This window comes from Glycine soja, chromosome 15 (genome assembly GCF_004193775.1).
Source record: "Glycine soja cultivar W05 chromosome 15, ASM419377v2, whole genome shotgun sequence".
In the NCBI taxonomy this organism is placed as follows: domain Eukaryota; kingdom Viridiplantae; phylum Streptophyta; class Magnoliopsida; order Fabales; family Fabaceae; genus Glycine; species Glycine soja.
Window position 1 is genome coordinate 11,300,456 of NC_041016.1, and position 12,254 is coordinate 11,312,709.

Genomic DNA, 12,254 nt, shown 5'->3' on the forward strand with positions numbered 1-12,254 from the left:
AGGGGGAGGAAGAGGTGAAAGAGAGAGAAAAAATTGATTATTACAAAATAAAAAGAATGTGAGAGAAGGAAAAGTGGGAGGACGTGGGGCCAAATAAAAAAACTAAAATTTATTTGACCTGGGAACCTAAATTAAAGACATATGTCACGAAATTAAAGACATATATATTAAGATAAGATTAAGATTATAATTTTTATCCAATATAATATATTTATTAAATATAATTAATAAAATTATAAGTAGGAATACATTAAATAAGAATTGAGATCTGCACAATTTTATAAATTTTAGAAAATTTTAATTAATAATAAAATTTAAGATTAAATATATTTTGGTCCTTTAGATTTAGGTTGTTTTTGTTTTTGTTCCCTTAATTTTAAATTTACCTTTTTAAATATAAAATGATTATCAAATATAATATTATTATATTTTGATTTAATTTTTAATAATTTTATTAAAAAGTCAACTTTGCTTGTTATATATTAATTATAACTTTTATCATTAATATTTGCTTAATGTTCTTTTATTAATAGGTCCTATATTTAGTTTTACACATAAAATTAATGATAAATATTTGTTAAATTTATTTATTCAATTATTATTTTTTAGAATTGAATATTTAAATAATATTTTTTAAAAAAAATTAATCCTCCCTTTAGTATACTTTTAAATCCGTCCATGTTTATAAGTTACTAGAATGACTTATCACACACTAAGCAACCAGTGTTTCCCCACATAGGAAATCCAAAAATTAATTCATCCTCCTGCCACGTGGCATTTTCTTGTATTGCTGCAATAACCAAAAGGATTGTTATATATAAATGCATACATAGGTGACATTACTTAAAAAAAAAAAAAGGCAAAAATAAAACATGGGAACTTACATTTCTAGAGCTAGAGCCTCTATTGTTATTTTCCTAGCCTCCCTAGTCCTTCCATTGCTTCTCCCAAACTGTTATTCTCCTTCTGTGTTGATTGCAAGTGCACAAATCCCAGAATTATCAGATGCTGATTTGTTAGAATTTCCTCTCAATTTAGAATACTTAGAGGCTGAATTTTTCTTGTTTAGGGCTTTCGGGTATGGATTGGATGTGGCTGCTCCAAACCTAACTGGGGGAGGACCCCCTCCCATTGGTGCCAAAAAGGTTGAACTTGACAGCCTTGCCAAGGATGTCATTTTGCAGTTTGCTTTTCAGGAAGTTGGACACTTAAGGTTTTGTGCTGTCTCTGCTCTTTGCATTTACAATTACTTTTAGGAAAAAAAATAGAGAACATTAATTTCTCAATTGTTGTTTCCTAATTGCAGGGCCATAAAGAGCAAAGTGACAGGGTTCCCTAGGCCATTGTTAGATCTAAGCTCAGCATCTTTTGCCAAACTAATGGATAGTGCCGTTGAGAAACCTTTGGTTCCTCCCTTTGATCCCTATGCTAATTCACTTAATTTTATAATTGCATCTTATGTGATTCCCTATGTTGGCCTTACTGGTTATGTTGGTGTCAATCCACTGCTACAAAATGCTACTTCCAGGAAGGTAAACCCCCACAATCAACTCATTTAATCTATTCCTATACAAAAAAATAATATCATATAAAAGATGAATGCATGATAATCAATTAATGAGTGTATAAAATAAATATTCATTAATGACACCATTAAAACTTATATGTTTTCTCCAATAACTAATAATTAATATGCATTTAAAATTCACATTATATAAAATGACTCACTAATTAATTGATATGACTTATTAAATCAATGAAAAATAAAAGAACTATAAAGAAAATTATCTGAAACATCCTTATTTCAGACAAAAAGAAGTGCATTTGGGAGTAAAAGAACTATAATTTGATCTCGAATTCACATAAAGACAAAGTGCATATACATGAACAACTTGTTGCAGGGCTTCTAGGAGTAGAGTCTGGGCAAGATGCAGTTTTGCGAGAGTTGTTGTATGAATGCAAAGTGCAGTTGGTGGCACAGTACAAAGTGACTGTGGCAGAGTTCACAAATCGCATTTCAATACATAGGAGCAAGCTAGGAAACATGGGTATGAAAGATGAAGGTATTATTGTGCCTAAAGAGTTGGGTGCTGAAAGTAGAGTTAGAGGCAACATTCTTGCTGGTGACGATGACTCGCTGGCATATTCAAGGACTCCAGAAGAAATATTGAGAATAGTATATGGAAGTGATCATGAAGATGTTTGCGGTGGCTTCTATCCTAATGGAGCAAGTGGTCTTATTTAAAGCACACTACGTAAAGCTAAAGCATTTGCTTTGTAGATTATATAATGCGTCTTTAATCCATTGCTAAATATTGTCCATGAGATAATAAAGTGAGAAATTTGAGTTTTCCATGTGATTTATTGAGATTTAATTGTCGGTAATTTAGCCTTTAAATAGTTATCCGTTGTATAAAGACAAAAAAGTAATTTTTTTTAATTCGTGGAATTAAAGATAATAACAATTTATACACTCACTCTTATTCAACCAACTAAGAGTTAAACCTAACCTTGTTTTCTTGAAAATTAGCCACTAGTAAGCCAAGAAAAATGACACTAAATTTTTAGTTTTTTTTTTCAACACCTACCGAGGCTCAAGACCCAATAGTATATATATATATATATATATATATATATATATATATATATATATATATATATATATATATATATATATATTAAAAATATGGTTTGTGATAAATATTTTCTAATAACTAATTAATATAATTTATTTTAGTTATTTTAGCGTAGTCAAAATATAATTGCAAACATAATTGTTAAAACTGTTAATTAAAATAGTAGCAAAGTAAAAATAAAATACAATACTAATTTATTTGTTTTTGCAAATAAAGGAAAAAAAGATGTTACATGTAGCCATGGGTGATCAACACAAATTTAGTGTTGATGCACACATAAGTCATAGTCATTACATAAGGGATTGTTTATGTCAAAAGAGGTCAATTGACGTAAAAACAACTTTCAGTTGTTTTCGAGTTGATACATGTCCATTCTATGTAGATGTTGTATCAAAAATACAATTATTCTTTCCTTATTTGTTATGGCTTAAAGAGGAGAAAAACTTGAAAAAAAATGTAGGATACAAGGTTAGTTTAATAATAAATGAGACCTAAAATGATTTTTAAGATTTCTTTTAAATGAGAGAATTATATGTTAGATCTTTTTTATCAATATATGTGACATTTTTGTTAACATATGTTGTGACCTTTTTGTTTTATAAAAATCTAATAGCAATTTTTTTTTTTGCTTGTTGACCGAAAACTTAAATTTTAGTTACTTTATTGTTGAATTGATCATGAGAATTTATTGTGCTTTTATTCCATCACATAAGTCATTACATAAGGGATCTAAGTGTTGAACCAATTAACAACAATTATGTTAATGATTCTTGATTATGTGATACTTTTTAGAATTATGTACTTTTTGAGAATTAAGTTACAAACTAAAAAATTTTGGATTGTATTTTAAATTAATTCTAAGTAAGTGGTAGATGGACATTTTATTGATTCAATTTTACTATTTTTTATTTACTTTTATTTTTTATATTTTGATTTTATTTGTCCGAAAAAATAGGTGTTCACAATATATATTACAGATTTTATTATTTTTATTATTATCTAAAGAAATTAATTTATAAAGAATATTTAAAATATACATTAACATAATGTTAATTATTTGGTAAATATATAAATACATATGATAATATATATTTTAATTTCTATATTCAAAATTTTGACTGTATATTATATTTAATGGATATAGCATTTAATGGTATTGAGAAGTCAAATTTGCTTATAATATAATAATAATTATATTTATTAAATATAATATATTTGGTGAATTTAATATATATATATATATATATATATATATATTCTAATAAATTTTTTGTTAATGTTATAATCATTTTTTGGTACATATTAATGTTATTATAGTTTTAAAAACATATTTTTAAATAGAAAATTCAAATATAATATATATATATATATATATATATATAGGAATTTATATTTTAATTTCTATACTTAATAATTTGACTACATGCTATATTTAATAAATATAGTATTTAATGTTATTGGGAAGTTAATTTTACTTTCGATATATATATATATACAACTTACAATATACTATTAATTATGATATTTATTAAATTTTAAAATGTAAATGTAATATACATTTTAATACAACGAAAATTTTATTATTCTTGTTGTTGTTTAAAAGAAATGTTGGTAAAACATATTTTAAATAGAAAAAAATGAATATATATATATATATATATATTAAAATAGCTTTAATAAATTGATAAATATATAAATAAGTATATATAGTAATTTATCTTTTAATTTTTATCAATAATAATTTGACTACATATTATATGTAATGTTATTAGGAAGTCAATTTTACTTATAATATATTGACTGTGATATTTATTAATATTTAAATTAATGGTAATTAATTAAAAAATCCAAGCGGCAACTATAATTTCTCACAACAAATTAAAAAATTGGACTAACTTGCATCCTCTTGCCCCCACGACATTTCCTTATATATAAATGCATACATGGGTGGCATATATGCATCATCATTTGAAAAAAAGAGAGGCTAAAGTAAAATATGGCACCTCACATTTCTAGGGCTTCTATTGTTGTTTTGGTAACTTCCCTAGTCCTCCCCCTACGTTTCTCAGAATTTTATTCTTCTCCTGTGCTCATTGCAAGTGCAGCAATTCCAGAATCAGATGTTGATCTTTTAAAATTTCCTTTAAATTTAGAATACTTGGAGGCTGAATTCTTCTTGTTTGGGTCTTTGGGTTATTGATTGGATGTAGTTGCTCCAAACCTGACTGAGGGAGGACCCACCCTCCCATTGGTGCAAAATTGGCCAAACTTGACAACTTTGTCAAGGATATCATCTTTCAGTTTGCTTTGCAGGAAGTTGGACACTTTTAAGTTTTGTTCTATCTCTACTCTATGCAATTAATTACAATTACTTTTAGGCAAAAAAAAAAAAAGATTCCTCAATTGTTGTGTCTTAATTGTAAGGCCATAAAGAATACAGTGAAAGGGTTCCCTAGGCCATTGTTGGATCTAAGTGCGACATCTTTTGCACAAGTAATGGAAAATGCAATTGGGCATTCTCTACTTCGATCCTTATGCTAATTCGATCATCTTTCTGCTTGCATCTTACCTGATTCCTTATGTTGGCCTCACTGGTTATGTTGGTGCTAATTCACTGCTGCAAAATGCTGCTCCTAGCTAGGAAGGTAAACCTTCAAACTCGACTCAATTATTCGATTCATGTATAATAAATTTGGGCTCATTCTCTGTAACCACTTTCTCATCCACCCACATATTTTACTTATTTCGACATACAACACTACTATTTCGTGCCAAAGTATTTGATACAAATTTTAAAAAACTTAAAACTAATCAACTTGCATGTGCTTTAAGTCAATAGTATAGTTATTCTTATTTTTCTTAGTTATATAACTTTTTTTATCTGTTAATGTTAATTATTAATTTATTAGTTTTTTTAGTGGAAGAGATTCATTCCCTATATATTATATTGTTTACGGTGAAAATTTGTTAAGTAATAAAAAATAATTTCATTCATCTTTCACTCTTATTCTAATCAATCACAAATAATTTATTTTATTTCAATAGAACAAAATTCCAATGATGAATTCTTTCTATTCAAACATAACTTTTAGTTAAATGAATTATGAGACTATTTTAGTATATAATTTTAATGGGATCATCATTCATTATACTTATCATCGAAAACATTTGTTCTATATTTGGTTTTATCAATTTAAATAATCTTGAGTAATTTGTTAACAACATATAAAACAATTTTGAGAATCTTCTTTTAACAGTACAACAACTTTCTTCTAAGTTTGATATTCTAGTGATTGAATGGTTTTTATATGTTTCAAGAATTAGTGAATTGATAGATAAAATAAAATAAGAATTTAAAACAAACAAAGAATTTCTAGATTAAAAGAAATAAAAAGTAGAAAAGCAAATGAATTTGTTTCAATTGTCATCTTAATATAACCTTAGTATTACATTCTTATGCTTCTTTCGATTCCTGTACTTAGAAAAATTTACTAACACCCCTAACACACATAGCTAGCTTCTCTGTCAATTCTTTGTATATTTCTCTACTTATTAAAAAAACTACAAGAACATTTCACTTAAAATTTAATAACAATTTGCACTTGTTGCATATACATGAACAACTTGTTGCAAGCATGCTAGTGCATTTCAACCCTTAGGAACAAGCTAGGAAATAAAGGTTTGAAAGATGAAGGTCTTATTGTGCCTAGAGTGAAAGGTGCTGACATTCTTGCTGGTGACAAAGATTCATTGGCATATCCTAGGACTCCAGAGGAAATATTGAGGAGGTGATGAACATGTTCCTGACGGCTTCTTTTCTAAAGGAGTAAGTGATCGCATAGCTAGTTCTTACTTAAATTGCACTACCTAAATTAGCTAGAGCATTTGTTTTGTAGATTACATGTGCCTTGAAACTGGATACCACATTAAATTATTATGTTATAATAAGAAAAAGAATGCGTACTACTTGATAATCTGGCTACAAAATTGAAGTTGCTTTTTGTTGCATCACAGATTTGTTAATAGTTTAGGCCCAAGGACAAGTAAAGGTTTTTGCAGCATTTGAAATCAAAACTGAAGAAAAATAAAATAAAATCATCAAAACTGCAATATCAATTTGATATCAAATACTTCCCCGAATAATTAAATAGAATAGACTGGTATACAAGATTAAATTGGCTACGAAAAACAAAAAATTAATATGTATTACAGTGATAGTAAAAACTCACTATAATTCGTCTTGACCCACGGAGATGAAAAAACTCTCTTCTGCAAATGCATCTTATAGTAGGACTAAACTGCAAAACCACGAGGATGAAATTACAAATTCCAATTCACTTGATTACTGGTATGAATTCACACAACTATTTAAACCGCATTGGGGGTGGGAGGGAGCATTTATATTTTAAACTTTTTTAGTTGGGAGGGGGACATTTTGACTTTACTTAAAATAATATATATACATTTATAAATAGTGTTTTAACATACAATCTACAATATAAATATTTATTTTTATACAAAAAAATTACAATAAATAAATATTTTTAATAGGAATTTATTATAAATTGTCTTCTTAATTTGAAATATTAAAAATTAATTCATAATATGAGTTCTACCCCCAACAAATTTACTCTTAGCCTTAATCACTAAACTATATATATTCTTAATAATTTTTTCTCTCTCTCTTAGATATACATTTCACTGATTTCACAATCTATATCTACAATCAGTAAAAAGAAAACCTCTTTTTATCATTTCAAACCACAACTTTTTTATCTGTTATATTTTTTTTATCTTTATCTCTAAAAATGATATTTAATATCTTTTTAAAAGAAATTATCTCAATTTTACTTGGTTGAACAAAATATGTGAAACTCTTGGTGTCTGTGTTCTACTCTTATGTATAAAAAATAATTAAAAAAAAATCTTATAAACTTGTATCATATTGCATAAAAAAAACTTGTGTCATATTTAAATCGTAAATTTTTTTAAGAAGTGATTTTCTTTCTCAAAACAAGGCCTAACATGAAACACATATATCTCAACCGTTTATTATAATACACATATATCTAATGGTAAAAGATCGTTGTGGTGACTTCACCTTAGACTCTCCATGTATTTGCAAGTTTGGAAGATCTATTAAAATTGAAACGAAGACAAAGTAAGACTAGAAAAAAGGATTAAGAAGTAGTAAACTTTTGGTGTGAGTGTTCTGCGCGCGCCGCATCAACAATAATTTCTCAAACAGCGTCGTTTAAGTTAAAGGTTTGGTCTATATTTCTTTTTCTCGATTCCGTGTTATCGTTGTTTTTGTCAATCTGGTATTTCGTTCGATCGGATTTCATTCGCAATTTTCGATTCGAATCGTGTCAATTCCAAGTTGATTGAGTTATTTTCGAATTAGGAGATTGCCCTTTGTTTCTTACGATTCTGTGTTGAATCAAATTAATAGTTTCTAGTCAAGTGTTACCGTAGGACGAAATTAAGAGCGTTTGTAGCAGAATGTTGGATTTAAAATATCAATGTTAGTGGTCAGCAAGTATTTTAGCTGAACTACATAGTCCTCCAAACCCTAGATCGTAGCTTTTAACTTTGATTAAATAATAATTGTGCTTTATTTTATATTTTTGTTTTTGTTTTTGACCATGTTTATGTTATATGATATGATATGATGTTATCTGCTTTTATGCTTTTACTCTGTTTAGATTTTCTATGGCGTAGAAATTTTATTTGGACAGAGTATCTGAGCCAATTATGAATGTCCATGTGGGAATGGGTAGCATGAAGGTATGCAGAATTTGAAACTAAACAGTTTGTGAATTTTGCGAGTTATTATAGTTGGCTTTTGGGAGGATTTGGGTTCCAGTTGTTTAATTTTAATTTCTTTTCCCCATTGTTTGTGTGTGTGTGTGTTCAGCGTCTTACTTGGGTCAGAGTTTGTGGTCAGTCATGTTCATCTCCAACTTTCCCTTTGAAATTTACCTGTTGTTAACCTTAGCACAATGGTTCTGGATTATTGAATTAAGGAATTCAATAACATGCTTTAGTTTATATTATTTCTACCCAAAATCATTCAATTCTGTTTTTGTTTACAGAAACACATTAGACTAGGCAGATCATTATGGCTGTACATTCCGAATCAGCTTCATCAGAGAAGAAATCAAGCAATGGAGTGAATGAGTTGCTGACTTTTAATGCTGAGAATATGCAAAGCAACATGAAAATTATCTATTACAGGTTTGGTCTGACTGCTGGTTATTAATACTGTTTTGAATATATAAATATAGCTTGAAACATTATGTTTGGGTAGGACCATGGAACAGAAGTGTTTTTTCTTCCCTTTCTTTTATGTAACATTGTTGGTCACTCTTAGAATGTGGGTTTGGGCCTAACTCAATTCCAAAAGCTATCTTATAGCGTGAGGGTTGGCCTTAGCTTATATACTCTATCTTGGCACTATCTCTAGCCAATGTGGGACATGGGTTTTTCCCAATACACCCCCTCATGTCCAACACTTTTTGGTTTGGTGCAAGTATAATATGGTGTGTGGCCCTTTTAATGGATATAGGATAGACTCTGATACCACCTTAGAATATGAGTTTAGGCCTAACTCAACCCCAAAAACTAGTTATGTGAGGGTTGTCCCCCACTTATATATTCTATCTCGGCACTATCTCTAACCCATGTGGGGACTTGGATATTTCCCAATATCCAAGCTGTTTGGGGTGGTAGTTTTAGTATGAATGAAATTGTTTGATTCTATCTGAGTCCATAGTATGTAGATGTAAAGCACTCTTACTGAAAGGAGAAAAAGGGGTGGGAGTTGGGGTAGGGGATGAAAATAAATGCCCATATAATGTTGTCTAAGGTTTATGATTGAATCTTCATTTCTTTGTCTCTTTGGCAGCCGAACATTTTTATCTATAATTGGTGGCGTTGTTGCTGGAATTTTGGGATTTACAGGCTTGAAAGGATTTGTGTTTTATTTACTTCTCATGGCACTTACTTCACTTGGGCTTGTGGCCAAAGCAAAATTTTCAACCCACACATACTTTGACTCCTGGAATCGAGTGCTACTTGATGGCTTTCAGGGTGGCCTAATGGTAGGTTGTTTATGTTCATTTCATCTTTCTTTGGGCATGGTGTCTATGGGAAACTTCTTAGTCTTCTTTATTTTTTATGAAAGAAATTAGTTTGGATAAAGATAGGTAGACATACACTAATAGAGAATAAATATCATTTGAAAGAAAGGCACATCAAATTAACCATACTTGTGAAGCACAAACACTAACGATCCCCAGCTGATGAGGAGAATTGCCATGTGCCAAAGCTAAACACTAAAGATCAATGCAAGTGTAGGTCAGATGTTTTCCCTTAAAAACAAGCATTCTATTTCACCCAAAGACATCAAGGAATAGCATAAGAAGTTTACTACCAGAACACTTTAGCTTTCTAATACTCCAGTCAAACCTCTGAACATAATCGAACTGAAGAAAATGCTTCAACTATTAAAGGTGCACTTAGCACTCACCAAAGATACGAAATAGCCTATACACCAAATGATGTACCAAAAAGATACCAAATAGCCTACTCCAAATGTAATTAGTTGCTCAGCAATGTGAATAAAAGAAAGAATTGTTATAGAATTTTCTAAACTAGAGTTTCACATGACATACTTATTTGGAGATAAAAGTTTTGTTGGGGCTTTTGTTGTCTCTCTCTGTATATGTCTTTATGTGAAGCACTCTTGAATGTAAATGTGTTCAGCATTATAACTTTTCTTTTTTATAATTCTGCAGTCGTTCGTGCTGTTCTGGACGTATCCTTCTCTTTAATAATACTTTGGTGGTGGAGTATGACTGAACATTTATAATTGAATTCTTTGCTATAAAATCAGTTAAAAATGGAGTACTTGTTTGTCCACTACTTTATCACCTGAGAGTAATGGTGTTAAGTTTTTCTAAATTTAACCAGAACTTCATATATAACTTACAAGTATGAAAAAAATTTGAAGTTGGGGGGAATTTGAGTAGATTTCCTAATTACATGTTTTAGTAACAGGAATAACTTCCAAATGAGTAAAGTGTAAACTATTGGAAATTTTCAGATTTTCTTGAGTAGCAATTGCCATGCTAATTCAAATTGTGCTATGGTTATCTCGACACTGGTTTCCCCAGATTATGGCTTCCAATTAAAACCCAACCTAACAATTTAACTTCCTGGATATATCTCTTGTGCTGAAATTCTTGCCATTCTGTTGTACACTTCCTTGACAAAAATAAAGATTTGCCTATGACATTGTTCATATATTTTGATGGACGGAATGTGCAAATGTTTCAAGGGAAGGCTATTTTGACATTCGTTGCTGTTATTGATCCTTGCCGGAATGCCGTTACATCCTCCAAGATAGCTTTCATGATGTTTTTAAACTGAGATTTAGTGTCAGAATTTTGTCTGTTTGTGTATCATTTAAAAAAGTATCTCAAGTGGGAAGGAGGCATAATGTTATCCTTTATTTGTGGCTGCCAGATTGGCGTCTGGGATATTGTCCTTGAAGTTTGCTTCCTGATATAAATTGCAATTTGTATCGAATTTTAGTTTAGGCTTATTGTACTTCAGTCCTTTTTAGTGCCATTATAGCTTTTACTTAATTTTAATGTCTTGCTTCTAATTATTATAATTAAGTCTTTTCACGGTTTTCTTTTACTTAAAACTTGGCTTTTAATACTAAATGAAATTATCATTCACTGTACTGAACAGCATCCTACGATGAATAAAATTTTGATTGCCACAAGTACTTGCTATAGCCTCTAGGTCATGTTTTAGCTTTGTCTGCTTGCCGGGGATTATTATTCTCTCTGCGTCTGTGAAAATTTGGAAAGACGCCATTATTTTTTTATTTATTTGTATAACTAAGGTATTCGAGACTCAATTAATTTCTCTCCATCAAATCAGCATATTTTAAGGTAAAGTACATTTGTAAGTTTATGTTTAAGTCGGAGGTCAAAGTCTAGACCTTGATCAAGGAAGCAAATGTCAAATTACTTGTATCAGTTGGCTCATTGCTTTGACCGTATATGTAGGGCCAAAATTTAGGTCAAAATATTTTGGATAGCCCATACTACATAATTTTTGCCGTAACCTAAATATTGCCCCCAAGCAATTGGATCTGTTAAATTGCACAACGAAGGTGGTTTACTTTTGTTAAATTAGTTTTTTGGTTTTTTAATTTATTTTTTAAGCTCATTTTGATTCTTTTTAGTTCAATTTAATCTTTTAATTTTTAAAATTAGTTTATTTGATTTTATCATTTAAATTAGACTAATGATAATAAAATTATGCGCTCGGTGATGATTCTAAATCGCCACAAAGTTCAATAACATTAGTATGTTAGGTACATATATTAATACCGTTAGTTTTATTTTACTGTAAGAAGACTGATGACGTAGTGAAAGAGTTTCTAGCACTATGTTTTTAAGTAATTATTAAAAAGATCATCCATTGTACCAACTATTTTTTAGATAACGCACAATTAAATAAGAAAATTATGATTTATGGAGGACAATCTTAGTTACTATTAAGTTTTTTTTTAACATGTGCACTTAAAAACCAATTGAG

General features: G+C 29.4%; 2 protein-coding genes and 1 pseudogene across 2 annotated transcripts; all 3 read left to right on the forward strand.

Annotated features, from left to right (window-relative positions):
* The first annotated feature begins 872 nt into the window (after positions 1-872).
* LOC114385827 (desiccation-related protein PCC13-62-like) lies at positions 873-2,313 on the forward strand. Its single transcript, XM_028345891.1, has 3 exons — positions 873-1,213; positions 1,307-1,532; positions 1,838-2,313. The coding sequence occupies exons 1-3, from the start codon at positions 873-875 to the stop codon at positions 2,243-2,245; spliced, it is 975 nt and encodes a 324-aa protein (XP_028201692.1). The 3' UTR covers positions 2,246-2,313.
* A 2,318-nt stretch (positions 2,314-4,631) lies between these two features.
* LOC114386939 lies at positions 4,632-5,380 on the forward strand (annotated as a pseudogene).
* A 2,345-nt stretch (positions 5,381-7,725) lies between these two features.
* On the forward strand, positions 7,726-11,293 carry LOC114386360 (ER membrane protein complex subunit 6-like). Its single transcript, XM_028346359.1, has 5 exons — positions 7,726-7,901; positions 8,732-8,873; positions 9,544-9,739; positions 10,436-10,455; positions 10,921-11,293. Exons 2-5 carry the CDS (start codon positions 8,758-8,760, stop codon positions 10,949-10,951), a joined length of 363 nt encoding a protein of 120 aa, XP_028202160.1. The 5' UTR covers positions 7,726-7,901; positions 8,732-8,757; the 3' UTR covers positions 10,952-11,293.
* Positions 11,294-12,254: the final 961 nt, after the last annotated feature.